Source organism: Ciconia boyciana, chromosome 14, assembly GCF_034638445.1.
Source record: "Ciconia boyciana chromosome 14, ASM3463844v1, whole genome shotgun sequence".
Classification (NCBI taxonomy): domain Eukaryota; kingdom Metazoa; phylum Chordata; class Aves; order Ciconiiformes; family Ciconiidae; genus Ciconia; species Ciconia boyciana.
Genome location: NC_132947.1, coordinates 7,741,096 through 7,755,365, shown reverse-complemented (window position 1 = coordinate 7,755,365; position 14,270 = coordinate 7,741,096). Strand labels below are relative to the sequence as shown.

Below are 14,270 nucleotides of genomic sequence, written 5' to 3'. Positions count from 1 at the left end.
ACCTGGAACTCCAGTCTGCTGGAGACTCCCTGGCAAAGTTCAGCAAAAACCTGCAAATAACTTTCCATATGCAATGGAGGTACTTCAGTGGGTGAGCTATCTACCAGCCTTGGATAAAGCGGCAGCATTTTTTTCCTACCAAAAAAAAAAAAAAAGTTCAGAACATACTGTGAGAAATTTCTTGTGCTCTTGTGCTGTGCCTTTACTAGATTATCTATTTCTAGAGGTTATCAGAGTCACAAAAGGCAAGTTCCTGGCAACAGCCCAGGCTTTCTGGTAATCATCCCAAGCTGCATGATAGTACTTTCAGCTACTGCTTTTAAAAAAAAGCAAAGTTTGTGTTTATTTGACAGCAAGTTCAGTGTCTGTAAATGCAGCTCATTGGAATTCTTTGTTTTAGGGCAGAGAGCAGAAAAACACAACACAGGAATAAAATAGGGCAGCTTTCCCTGAAGGGTCACTTGTTTGCAAAGGAGAAATTTGCCAGATGAGACTTTGTGCTACTGTCTCTGACCTCTATGTCCCTCTTAAATAACAAACAGATAATGGGTGGAATTGTTTGGTCCTGAAATAAAGTAGGCTTGCTTTGCCGTAGTGTAGTGGAAGCCACATATCTTAGTTTTAAAAAATAGCCAGTTTTAAAACCCCTGCCCCAAGATATGAAAAATAGCCTCCCCCCTCCAATTTCTAAATATCTGGCTATTTCCAGATGCTTTTTTAGATCAGTTGCTGAACAAAAGTATTGAGGGGTGGGGTAAACTTGCTTTGGACTGAAATGCAAATTTTAGTTTCTAAATTCAAATGTTTGTTTCTTGTGTGGAATAGTTTGCACTTCATGTATGAAGAATGACATTTTAGGCACTCAAAAATCTAGCTCTTAGTTATCTTGCCTTTCTGATCAGCTGGGAGGTGGTGAAGACTGACAGGTCTCCCTCCCCACACCCGTTTCCAGGACAGTCCAGGGGTTTGGGTCATCACGTAGGACAGCGAGCCTCCGGTTTCAGTTTCCCTCTCTGCATGAGAGTATTCTCAAACCACAACTGAACCATGAAACCCGGGAAAGTCAAAAGAAATTTTTCCACTTTACTCAGGCAGATGCTGACCAGTTCCAGCTGAGGTTAATAGCTCCTTTGCTTCGCAGTGTATTTCCAGCATCAGGAGGAGCTCGGGGATGGCTGAGCAATCCTGCTTGGTTCCTAAGGCACAGCACTGAGAGCAGGAATCCAAATACTCAGATTGCATCATTCCTTTGAAGTCGCTCCTTCTTTGACTTCAGTTGTGGTAATGATTTATATCAGCTGATCTTTAGAGCCAAAAATAGAACTGTTTTGACCTGACCTTGGACATGCATATTGGATCACCTGTCTAGGTTTTGGATGATCCACTTCATAAACAGTTGCATTATTTCCCTCAAGTTTTACGTTCTTACCTGCTCGATGGGCTGTTAGAAGCTGAAATTTTCAGGAGAGACCATAGGAAGTAGATGCTAATTTTTGATACTCGAATTAAATTTGGAGTTAGGCTTTCTCAGAAGATCTCACAGGCAGAGCTTTGTAAGTTTTAGGTGTTATGCAAATGACAGCTATTACTGTTCTCTCTCGCATCAGATCCTGATTTGCTGTTTGGATTATCTAATCACTGTCAGCCCAAGTGTTTGGAGTGGAAGTAATTACGGCAGTACTTTCAACTAATTCCTATTCATGGAGTAGTAGTGAAAATGTTGATTTGAGGGATAAGTGAGCTAAGTATTCATGACGGAATAGGCACCTAAGAGCATTTGGGGCTGGTTCTTGTGGCTGCTGTCAAAACAGCTGTGACAATGTAAACAGTTCACGTGCTGTCTTCAACTTGAAGAAATACTGACAAGTATCAGACACGTACTAGACTGTGATGGCATCAAAGACCTAATTACTTGCTCTGTATTGTAGGTCATAACAGGGTCTATGATTAGCTCTCTGTCTTGGGCACCACATCATCTCTTCTGTGCATTGACTATGTTGAAGGGCTTTTGGTGCTCCTAGGCAGATGCTGCCAAATTGGTTATTCATAGAATCATAGAATGGTTTGGGTTGGAAGGACCTTTAAAGGTAATCTAGTCCAACCCCCTTTTTTTATTGCTTTATTGCTAGAGGTTTAGGGAATCATGTAGTTTATGCTCACTTAAGATGGTGCTGGATGTTCACCTGTGAGATATATGTGTCATGGGAGCATAGAAATGTAACTGTGAGAATAGTACCCATTGTCGATGGGTCCATTATCTCATTTTTGAAGGTGCTGAGCAGGCTTCAAGTGAGGGGATGTGTCTTCTTTTTAAGTTTGTTTCTATAAGCTCAGCAGAGAGGAGTTAACCATCAGATCACTAACATTAACAGGATTCCGAACTGTATATTCAGACAAAAAATTGTTCGTTGTCTCTAATCAAAACAAAATACTTTATTCTACTTTACACTACTATTGCAGTAGAATCTCTCTGTCTAGAGATTCCCAAAGAGGAGAGAGCTGACTAGCTCATACAGAAGGAGGAGGAACTTCAGGGGAGGGACCTTCATGAGCTGACTTTCCTCCAGTTTGCTCAAGTTAGCATCATGAATGCCATTTGTTCTTTATAGGTGTAGTTACTTGGATTGCGATGATGTCATCCTGAGGCACTGGCATAATATATTCCAACCCTGGGACTCTTTTGTTAGAGAATTGTTGTAATATGGGAGCGGAACCAAAACTCAAAGACCAGTATTTATTTTGTAGGCTGATACGGCTTTCGCATCCTTGGAGGTACTTACATGTAACAGGTTTTGTTTGTTTTTTTTTCCCCCCAGCTGTACCCTGATTCTGATCGAAGTCTAAGAATTAGTCTTGGATTAGATATTGTTGAACTGCAGTAATAAATTCCAGTAGCACCAACTTACAGCCATCTACCATGCTTGACTGGAGTTGATCGTTAATAGTGCTTATGCTCCTAGTGGCATTTGGAAGGGCGATAACCATCCTGGATCTGTGCCCAGCTGGAGGCAGAGCAAAACTTTGTTTATTTGTATTAGAATGTTACTCTCCTGTTCTGCCCCTAATTCTGTGTGCTGCTGAGCTCACTGTTGCAGCTACAGCTTCAAGATGCTTGCTGACCCAGGGAGGTGCTTCTGAGGGCAAATGGTCTGAGTAGGACATCATCATGTTGTAGTTGTCCTTGTGTGTGTTGTATAATGGCAAATGCATTACTAAAGAATTCTGTTCTCTTCTGTGGGCTTCTCACAGCTAAAAATAAAACTATAGGTTTTTGAAAAGCAAAAGGGCTGAATACTCAAACTTTTGACAGTCTCTTTTGGGTGGGGTTTTGGACAGTTTTTCTTGTCAAGTGTGATGAGGTTATCTGGGCCCAGCAAACAAGATTCTCAGAAGGCAAATGTAGAAAGTCTCTTCCAGTAGAAGTGGGTGCATATCTGAATTGCTTCTTTGGGGGTAAGCTCTCATTTTAGTCCGTGTCTTGTAATTCTTGAACAATTCAGTTCAAACCCTTGCATTAAACAGAACAGGTTGAGTGGCCAATAAGCTGGAAAATTGGAAGAAAATCTTGATAGGTTCAGCTGGTGCCTGGCATCAGAGCAGCCTGTCCATATGCTAAATGCTTCTGCAGCCAAGTGGGCCAGGAGTATGAGTGCCCACATGTGAGGCAGAATAATAAAGCTGGGGGGAATAATAAGGTTCCCTTAACATCTTTATAGAAACAGGTAAAAGCCAGTGAAAGAAGCACAGCTAGTCAACTAACAATCATTTTTGGGCACAGAAATAAACTTATAGATACTTTTCATGGGCATAATTGTTTTGTGCTGAATACATTGGTTAGAACCCCATCAAGGGTTCAGAGGATGGAGTTGCCTTGTCTGCTGGTTACCTGTTGGGTGCTGGCTTAGCTGGAGGCAGCGAGATGTTTTGATGGGTCTCATCACTGATCACTCCAGTGAATGTGCGCTGTGTTGGAGCTCTGTCAGAGCTGTGAACTACTTGATAACAGCTGATCAGACTTTTTTCTTTGAAATCACCCTAATTTTAGTGGCGGTTTTATTTCTAACTTACCAGGTGTTACTTTGGAATTACTGATTAAATGTAGGCTGTGAACAGTTGGCAAGACTTATAATTCTTTCCTTCTATGCAGCCAGTATGTTATCTAAGCTGAGAGCTATGGTTTTGAATGTAAGAGGATGGTAGAAAGTGCACCACAGTTAAAAAATAGGTGGGAAGATTGCAAGAAATGGCAGCAGAAGTTTGAGAGATGAAGTGGCTTAATGCTGTAGATGGAAAGGTGTTTTTTAAACCATTCTGCACAGACAGAGTTTGCCCCAAGTGACTTGAATTTAAATTCAACTGGACCTTGAAAGCAAAATGCCGGTTGTCAGGGTTGTCCTGGGTTCTACAGTTAAATGATCTGTCTTTTTTGTTACCCAGTAATTCAGTTCCTTCTCCCTTATATATCCTGATTTACCCTTATACATAGAATATACACTTACAGTTTTCTCTCTCATACTGGTGTGACGGAAGGTCCATTCCTACCTGCCTACTCAAGCTTTCTTCATGTCCATCTTAAGCATGCAAGACTGGAACCGGTAACAAATCCACATGGGAAAGTGTCTCACTTTATTTTTCAAAAGCTGTTTCCTAGAAAGCCCTGCATTTGCAAGCATAATTACAGCTCTTTCTTCCTAGCACCTTTCATGCAGTCATGCACTGTCTTCGTAAGAATTTCTGATTGTATCGTAATTCAAAAGAAATAGGATGTAACTATCTGTTAGCTTGATTTTACATTTTGTCTAAGCTACCGAGAGTCGTTAATCGTAGCTCCAGAGCAACAGCTGATTTATGCGTTTAACTTCTATGCAAATATTAGTGACGTTCAAGTCATTGGAGGTGCCAAGTTTACTCTCTTGTGTTTCTAGATTTACCAGAGATGCTGGTTAGTATTCAAAAAAGCTTCAAGCAAAGGGCCAAAGAGGCTGGAGAAATTCTCAGATGAACGAGCTGCTTACTTTAGATGCTATCACAAGGTAAGACTTGGTAATATGGTTGTTTCTCAAACTTTTTTTTCAATGTACAATCAAGAATAAAATCTGAAGTTGTCATGTATTAATTGGCCTGAAAATTGGAACTTTTTTTACTACCAAGGTCCTAAACCCACTTGTATGTTCCTCCATTCAGTGAAGTAGAGGCAGACTAAGTGTTCTATTTTCTGCTTTGTAGCAAACATCTTGCTAAGCTAATGGAAAATTACTTTATTTTTAGAGATGTCCTTTTCTCTCCTCAGCCCTTTAAAATCAGATCTGAAATACTTTGCAATGACTACTACTCTTCATAATTACGGTAACAACCATCCAAGGTAATGTGTGAATTCAAAAAGCTGGGTACTTAGAGGTTCCCGTTTTACTAGGATTTTGCATCTGTGGGAAGACGGTAGAGAGCTACAGAAATGAAGGGCAACATGCAAATTTTTCTTGCAATGATGATGTGAAAACCTTTGCTAAATTCACCAGTATTAAAAGAATGAAGTTTTTCCCTCTAATCACTTCTCTGGAGTTATGTGCACATTTCATATTCATCTGAGAATTTACATGTGTAATTCTCCTGGGCATGGAGATGAAAATAAGAAACTCTTTAATTTATAATCATTGTTGGCAAAAGCTTAATATATTAGAAGATTAGGAATTATGTGCATAAATTCCTAGGAGTTGGCGAGCACAGCTCAGCTTGAGGCTGATCTGCACTTACTCACTTTGACATCCATTTAGGAGGAAATCTTGAGGGAATCCTGAATCTGAATTCAGACTTGTCTGTCTACATGCCACATAATTTGTAATTGATTGGTCATAAAACCTGTGGCTATTTGTAGTAAGTCATGCCCAGAAATAGTCTATTCAAATTTATATTAAGCAACTTTCAAAAGTAATGAGAAGTGCATTTTTTTTATTTGATGTGTGTGAGGGTTGCACACTGTGTATAAGACAATTTCCAGCTTTGTGTGAAATGTTGCGTTTATATTAGTATGGCTCTGTCAATTATTGATGCAAATCTGTATTTCTTCCATTGTATTAATGCAATATATCAGCAGCACATGCTGATTTGAAGTTCAGATTAGGTAATGGATATGAAATCCATGAGGAATCTAAATGAGGCTGGATTTTTTTCTCTTATTTCAAGAAAATGTGTAGGTTAGCACTTCGTTGTCACGTGTGAAACCTAACAGCAGTTTCCTACATCTGGATCTGCAGACTAAAGCACCATAGAAAGTCCCACTAGCTTTGAGGGGTTTTCAGCTTTAAGTCAAGCTTAGTCTATAGTTAACAGTTACTTAATGTTAGATATTGCTTCTTCTATAAATTTAGTATCTGGATTTCTCTGGTAGTTTATTTGAGAGGAATAAACAATGGTCAAACTCCACAATCAGTCACTTTTGGAGGAGTAAAAGAAACTTGAATGCAGGTCACTTGAATGTAGCGTGCACTCCTGAAAGCACTGGTTCCAGCTGGAGTGAACTGATAGATTATATCCTAATTTCCTATATCCTAAAAGATTATATCCTTTTCAGGAATTGGAGGGTGGTGTCTTGGGGTCTGAGTCTTACGCTGAGTATAGCTGAGATGATCAGTCTGAGCTTCTATGGTTTTTTGGTGTGTTGGACCTGCTGAGCTAGGCTGCCAGCTCCAGTGCTCTGAGCCCTTCCCCTAAACGTCTGTCTGCTTCAGGTCCCAGGGATGTAGACCGAAATTACGGGATGCAGTGCTGAGGTTTCTGCCAGAAAGCCTGTAGTCCTCCTGTATAAAATGGAGAGATCTCTCTTCCCAGCACCACATCAGCCTGGACGCTGCGGATGAGCTTGCTGAGAGCCACTGGGGTGCAGGCAGGCTGGACGACTGGGCAGCCATCTCGCTGCCATTTGCGGGAGATATGCTGGGAACATTGCCATCAGCATTTGTTCTCCACCTTTATCACTCCTTTTGCCACTCTGCAATGAAGCAGTGCTAACCAAGTAGAGCGGTTTAGATGTGATGGCCCAGGACAGTAGGTTGTCACTTATGCAGTGTTGCTATTTGGCAGTGGGGCTCTGCAGTGTCCCCATTTTTTCACCGTGATGGTAAACGAGTCTGTCTTCTAGTTCTATAGTCATCAGCTATCCAAGTTGATGGGTCCAGTTTATTTTTAACGAACCTTACTGAAAGGAAGCCAATGAATATTAAATAGCATTTTCTGGCTAAATGTGTTAATTTACAAAGAGCACAGGTGGATAAAAATGGGTTTCTTTTTTAAATAAGCTTTGTAAATGTGTGAAATTCTAAGGTGGTGAATGATGCAGCTTCTAACAGTGTTAAATATGAGGTGTTGAAAAAAGGAGAACATGTCACTGCTGCTCTATACTGCTCTGTAGTTGAACTCATTCTTACAAAAAGCGTAGTTAATTATTAATAAAAAAAATGCAAATACCAACTTAATATGGCAGTCTTCAACTAACACTACTTGTCACCTGTTTTTAATGTATAATATTAATGGGACTTTGGTACTCAAGACATCATCCAGAAGTCTAGGATAGTCATTGCTGTTGTCTTGATGTACATTTGGTCGGCAAGAGAGCTGTTGTCATAACAGCTTGATGGTGCGTAGAGGCTTTTCTATGACTATTCTAATTCTGTCCCTCCTGGACAGGAGGCTGCTTCTCACTGTCTCTGACAATAAAGTTAATCCTAGAAATGAGAAGCCCAGCCAGTCCTGTTAACATGGCAAGTGTCACTGTGTCATAAGCTTGTGCTAATGAATCTAAGGACGAATGCCGTTCAGTCTGATAGATGATACTGTAAGAGGAAAACCTCACTTACAGATTACCAGTATTTCAGAAATATGATCATTAACTTCCTACCTGGGTTCTGAAGCAATTCTCAAATGTTCTTGAAAGCAGCATCAAATCTAGAAAATTGAGGAGCCCCCGCTCACCCCATCAATCTCAGGGAATGTTTAATCCATCATAAAACTGTAAAGGGTAGAAAATGAAAAATGATTAATGGAGCTAATTTTTCAATAGCACCTGCCTCCTTCACTGAAGTGTTAAATTGTTTCATTTTGTTGCCTTTTTTTTTTTTTCCTGTGATGAATTAAAGTGCAAATGTTACTCCAATTTATTAGTGGAAAGAATCTGTCCAGAGCATTTGTTCTGTAGGCACCGTGGTGGTACCAGTCATTGAAGCTGAGTTGCTGTGGACAGACCGTACAACATCTCCTTGGCACCTTTATCCAGTCAAGGTCTCTCCTGTATGCATTTGAAGTCTGGGTCACAAGCAGTGTTTGAGGTGTCTCGGTGGTGTTTCTGTCGCATTAGGGGGTCCAATTTGTTTGCATTTGAATGCGTGATGTATGTGTCCTCTTCTGCAGCCCTGCACCAGAGGCTGAATTTTGACGTCCTTGCCACTCAAAGTTTAAAACAACAAAAGAAAGAAGTACTTTTTTTTTTAAATAATACTGACCTTTAAATACTTTCTAATCTTGTTCTGTTTTTTTAAACACAGAAAGGTTAAAGTGTCCTAAAATACAGGTCATCTGAGAACAGTCATCTGTAGCTTATGAAGTGAACTGAAAATTTGCATACACAAAGCAAATTGCTCACTTAAGTCATTTGGTCCCACAAGGGAGAGAAAATTATTAGGATCCAGGCTACAAAATCTACACAGAGAGTTGCCTTTCAGGTAGCTGTCTAGTTTTCACTTGGTAAATGTAAATAATCAACCACACATTACCATATGCTTTAACAAAATAATATTGGAGGAAGGAAGAAATTATTATTTCTCCAAGCGACTTTTGACTTTGCAATGTGCCAGAAGAATCCTTAGTATTCCAATACAAACCCAACTAATTGCATACTGCTGACAGGAATGTACTGATTCCTCGAGGGGGTCTAAGTTTTAATCCGATTGTATTAATCTTGCCTTGAAACAGCAGAAGTAATTTAAAGAGTCTTTCTGTCTAGTTATGGAATAATCCATTCGGAAAATTGAATTGTGTAATTTGTAATTGTTTTCCAGGCTTGCTAATGCAAAACTGTATCAGTAGCAAATTAAATGTTTAAAGTATGACCACTCTGCTAATAACTGGCTGTTAAACATTTATTTTAATGAATACTATCACTTACTATGAATGAAATGTCTAGTTTGAGGCTTTAAAAGAATTAAAGTAACTTGTCAGGATATTTTGGTATCTTCACTATAATGCCATACAGTGAGGCTCACTGGAAGTCTGTGGGGCAGGTATGTGTCCTTCCGTATGGAAGGACCTGCCCTGTGCATGGCTCCACTGACCCTTCGCTTCCACAGTGAGCGAAGGAGCAGCCTCTGAGAGGGATGGTAAAAACTGAATCTCTAAATCTGGTGGTTGTTCTGGCTTTCATTTCTTCGACTAAGCCAGTGTTGGGCTATGGCGGGGTTATGGCCAGGGCGTGTGATTCTGTACGTGAGCAAGTGAAAACTAGCGGCTGATGATTTTTCCCACTGAAGAAAGGGAGATATAGGCATGGCTGTAGATTTTATTTTTATATATGTATATATATTTATCTTTTTAAATAAATATTTTTAAAACTATATAAAATTTTACTGTTATGTATCCTTAGTAAGTTGGATATGTACAGGCAAATCTTATAAGCAGGACTGGGCTGGAATTGCAGCAGGAGCAGCATTTGCCATTAAATGTTCCCCTGGTGTGTCCTGGTAAGTGTTCTGCCTGTACCCATCATGGGAGGAATTCTCAGGAAGCCAAGACAGAAGCATGAAGTCCTTAATTAAGATTAAAACACAAGATACTTGAAAACCGTTGAATGTGGCAGTTGTGTAGGCAGTAAATATACTCCCTTGTGTTGTGCTCTGAAAGGCTACCCATATTTGAGAAATATGTACTAATTCAAACAATAGTTTGAATGCTAAAGGCCATTTTTAGTAAACTGTGTGTTTGGCATGTTTTTGAAGGGAATGGGAGAGATGGAAGAATATTTGCCTGAGTATATCTGGTCAGGGTAAAGCTCCGTCTGCTTGTACTGTCAGTTGGGAAATGAATGATTAATCCCTGTTCCTGGTTCAGAACTCTCTTACCACATAGCTCTGCAAGTATTTTAGTTTTTAATCTAATGAAATGTATTTCAATTATATGGCTTGTCATCTTAACATAAAGGAGGCTTGAAAGTAAAGGGGAGAAGCATGCAAAGGGCGGTCTTTAACCCTAATGAAATATCATTCTTGTGATTTCTCTGTTAATACTGTCTTAGGTCTGATATTTGTTGTTTACCCACCTTTTTAGAATTAAGTTTATAAATGTACATTACTTATTAATCTCGGACAAATAAAATATACATGAATTAAACTAACCATGAAAACACTTGTTTTGCAAGGCCCTGGCAGGAGGAGAGTTTTTTAAAAAATGCCAAAAAAGAGAACTTCAGCCTCAAATATTTGCAGGTGTTTGGTGTCTGCTCCTGGCTCCTGACTCCTTTCCAAAAGCACGGTAGAGGGGACATTAGCAGCCTGCCACTTCTTCAGTGTGAAATCGGTGCATATGTGCCAGACAATTTGAACCATCTGTTGCATAAGGGTGAGCAACAGGAAGGCTGTTTAGGCATCTGGGATAATGATGGCATTTTGAAGCACCTTGCTGGGTAACACGGCGGGTCAGATACCAAGCGATCTTTAGACAACTTCTCCCTCAGGAGTGCAGGTGCACTGTTGAGCCTCGGCAGCAGGAATAGCTTTTGGCTAAAGCTGGGTCTTGCCAGAAGGGGCTATTACCATACTGGCGTACCTCTGAACCTCTGAAAGGTGAAGGCAACTTTAGCGGCTCAGTCCCAAAAAGGAAGAGAGGTCAGCTGCTTATTGAGTATGTTTTTGCCAGACACAAAAATCAGGTGCCGCAAGGTTGTTCCAGGACAATTTCCAAATTCCAGGACAGAAGGCATGCAGGAGCTGAAAGTCTGAATTCAAGTGACTCTTCTGCATGCTATCACTTGTGCCACTGACTTCAGACAGTCCCAGAGTGCCAGATTTTGTCTGTCTGTTATTCTCCCTGTGTCTGCTAGGTCGGGTACCGAAGAAAAACTTAGTCTGAAACCAGCTGGGAAGAGACTAGAGTGTGTGCGTATTAGTGTAGACATTTGGACCGGAGGCAGAGGTCAGAATCGGGGGCTACCTGTCTGTCACGCTTCAAAGGGAGATGCTTTGGTGTCAGCTTGTGCAGCTCAACAGAAGCAAATGCCATCAGGAAATCTTCAGATGCATGTGAAGACTTTCAGACCGTGCTCTGTGAAATGCCATGATACAAGAGCTCTCAAACAGTCAATGCAGCACAAAATAACCCAGGAGCCGCCAAATGTTGTGGCTAGGATTTCTCCAAATGTAAATACCCTTTTTTTCCCAGTTCAGAGCTAAAACATGAGTTACAAAGGATTTGATGATCAGTGAAAATAATGATACAATACTATTGATTTCAGTATTTCTTCAAGATATCATCCAAGGGGTGAAATCGCCTGCAATTTTATTTGACCAGGCTGTGAGCCAGGGCTCTTGGAGTGTGTTTTTGGTACATAGCTGCTGTGCTTTGCGGCGCGGGCAGTCTGCATTCACACGGGGCATAAGGTGATTCCTGGAAGCACCTGACTTACTGGACACTGCTGCAGTGTGCAGACTTATATTGGGTCCCCGTCTTGTCCCTCCTCCTAGTGTACAGCACTCGGAGGTAGAGGCAAAGTGATGAGGAAGGGGCTTAGGATAGAGCTTTATAAACACATTAAAAAAAATCATCCTCATATAATTAAGTTGTTCATGTTCACCCCTTCTCTGTACCCCTTTTTCCTTCCTCCCTTCCCTGTACACCTGCCCTGCAGACCCAGGGAAAAGGCCATCCGTCTGAGTTGCCCTTGCACGAGCACCCAGGTCAGTGGCACACTCGTCTGCTCTCTATCTTCATCCTCTGCTCTTATGTTGACTTAGGGAAAGTTTTTGCTTAGAGAGATGAATAACTGCTGGTTGATACCCCAGGAAAGCAAAATAGACCACTGTGAATACTGTGATAAATAATGTCCTAGATAATCTGCATTGTCTTCTTCATAACACAGTATGCTTAGAGGGAGTACAGCAATAAAAAGCGAATGTAGGAGAAGGCATATTCAAATAAAAACAAATTTTTCTGTTCAGAAGGATGAACTTTGGGATTTTAAGCATGAGCTGATTCTTGTAAAATCTCTATTGGAATGTATTACTCTGCATTTGAGATTACAAAGAAGTACTTTACTGCAGTAAGTAACTGCCTTTTGAGAGGAATTTATGATAAGGAGGAAAAAATTATTGCTATTCTCAGCTCCAAAACAATGATGCCATTATATTCATGCTTTTTTGTATTTAGTTGTTTCCAAAGGGGAATGCAGGAGTTGTCACTTATGCTGTCATGAGGTCAAGTCACCCAACCACCATACTTTTGGACACCTTGACTTTTGCACAACTCCGTAATGGTCCATTGAAGTGACTGTAGCATAAAGTGGCTATCCTGACTTGGCAGGAGGAGAAGTGAGATTGCTGTGCTGGGGCATAGGATGGTGGAGGAGCTGCTGTGTAACTTTTGGTGAAACTTTTCTTGACTGGGAGACCTAAAGAAAGAAAATTCTTGGTTGCAAGGCATGTCTGTGGCTTCTGCCCTACTGTCTGTGCTGGGTAGATCTTGTTGGAATGACCAACTGCTGCTGATGTGAAGCCTTAGACCGGAGGGAGACTGCAGGTATCTGAGATATTGGCAGGAGCAAATCTCAGTCCCCGTGGCTGGGTCCAGAGGTGATGCAGTCGTAGAGCTGCAGTGTGGATATGACACAGAAGCAACAGTGTGCAAGGCTTGGAACCCTTGGGGTGGGTAGGGGTGAGCTGGAGATTGGAGTGTGGAGGCTGGAAAGTACAGGATGTCTCTAGTAGTACAGAAATGAGAGGAAATGTGTGACGGATACTCTGTGCCAGGGATGCAGAGACTGCAGGAGCTCATGTAGGGAGATTGGGCAGTAGTTGCAGCTTGCAGCCCTAATGAGAATAAAACATGACAACTTGGGTGGTAAAGTGTGGTCTTAGGGATGCTGGAAGTGGTGAAGGTAAGATGTACAAGGTTGGAGTCGTAATAGAAGAAACAGTAATCAGAAATCTCTCTCCTTTTAGTGTAGGCAGACAAAGCAAATGTTTTAATCTTGTCATTCTCACGTTCCCAGGAGTGTTATGAACGTTTGCTCCCATCTGGCCTGGAGGTGCATGACTCGGTCTGAGCACAGGGTCATTAGTGATACTGTTTGGGTGGGTTGGTTGGTTTTTCTTTCCCAGCCCCGTGCAGTAGCTAGCGGCCTCCCACATGGTCAAGCATCCTTTGCCTCTCTCACTAGGATGTAGGGTGTCTCCCTGGCAGGGGCTGAGGCAGCGCCCATCACCAGGGGCTGATGGGGGACCTGGGCAGCAGCGCAGCAGTTGGTACTTCTGAGCCTCCCACCTGCTGAAAGTGCTTTTGGCTCCTGAGCCAGAATGGGGAGGCAGTGTGCTGTTCTCTGACGAGTATAAACCTTTCATGATCTCCCTGAGCCCTGTCACAGCATCCTCAGGATTCATCACGCCAGAGACAATTGCTGGGATATCCAGCAGTAGGAGCGTGACATGCCTGATTTTAAGAAATAAGCTTTCCATTAGGACAAATCCTAGCTAGCTAAATGATTCATTACCAAAATGTATGGCTACATTCTGCTTCTGCTAACTTTTGTACTCATAGGTACAAAACTTCATTAGCATGTTCACTTGCAGAAAATGTAAGTGTGCTCAGTATAAATGTCAGGGTGGTTGCTGTCCTGAACGAAAAAGTCTAGCTCTTTTTTTCCTCTTGCATTTGAATCCTTTCTTGGCATATGAGAAAAATATATGAGTTGAACTTGGCAGCTGGCAATTTGTGCTTGACCTGTCATGTGCTGAGCACGATGGGAATAGATTATGACAGATTTGTCATATTTAACGACGAGTGTCTTGTTAGTACTGGGGGATGTGCTTCCATCACAGGATTTCCTGGAAGAGTAAAAAATGCTCATGCAAAATTAAGCACAGTTAGGAAGTCTAAGTTTTGACACTTCTCAAAATCTTGAACCTGGAGGCTATAAAAACCTGAGTTCTAAATTTGGCAGCTATGCAGAAGGTTTGGTGTGTTCCCCATGGGATGTTCCTTCCATTATTTCCTTCTGCTACGGCCCCTAGAGTGAGTTT

The 14,270-nt window shown here is 41.3% G+C and overlaps 1 protein-coding gene across 11 annotated transcripts in view; it reads left to right on the top strand.

The window, feature by feature from the left end:
* DOK5 (docking protein 5) overlaps window positions 1-14,270 on the top strand; it is a 62,384-nt gene that overhangs the window by 29,250 nt on the left and 18,864 nt on the right. For 9 of the 11 annotated variants that reach the window (XM_072879305.1, XM_072879297.1, XM_072879299.1 and 6 more), the window contains exon 2: window positions 4,926-5,033. The exons of the other annotated variants lie outside the window; for them this stretch is intronic. Coding sequence is in view for 8 of the 9 variants with exons in the window: in XM_072879297.1 (XP_072735398.1) it covers window positions 4,926-5,033 (108 nt within the window). In the remaining variant the exon portion in view is untranslated. The remainder of the gene's footprint in view (window positions 1-4,925; window positions 5,034-14,270) is intronic. 11 annotated transcript variants of the gene reach the window in all.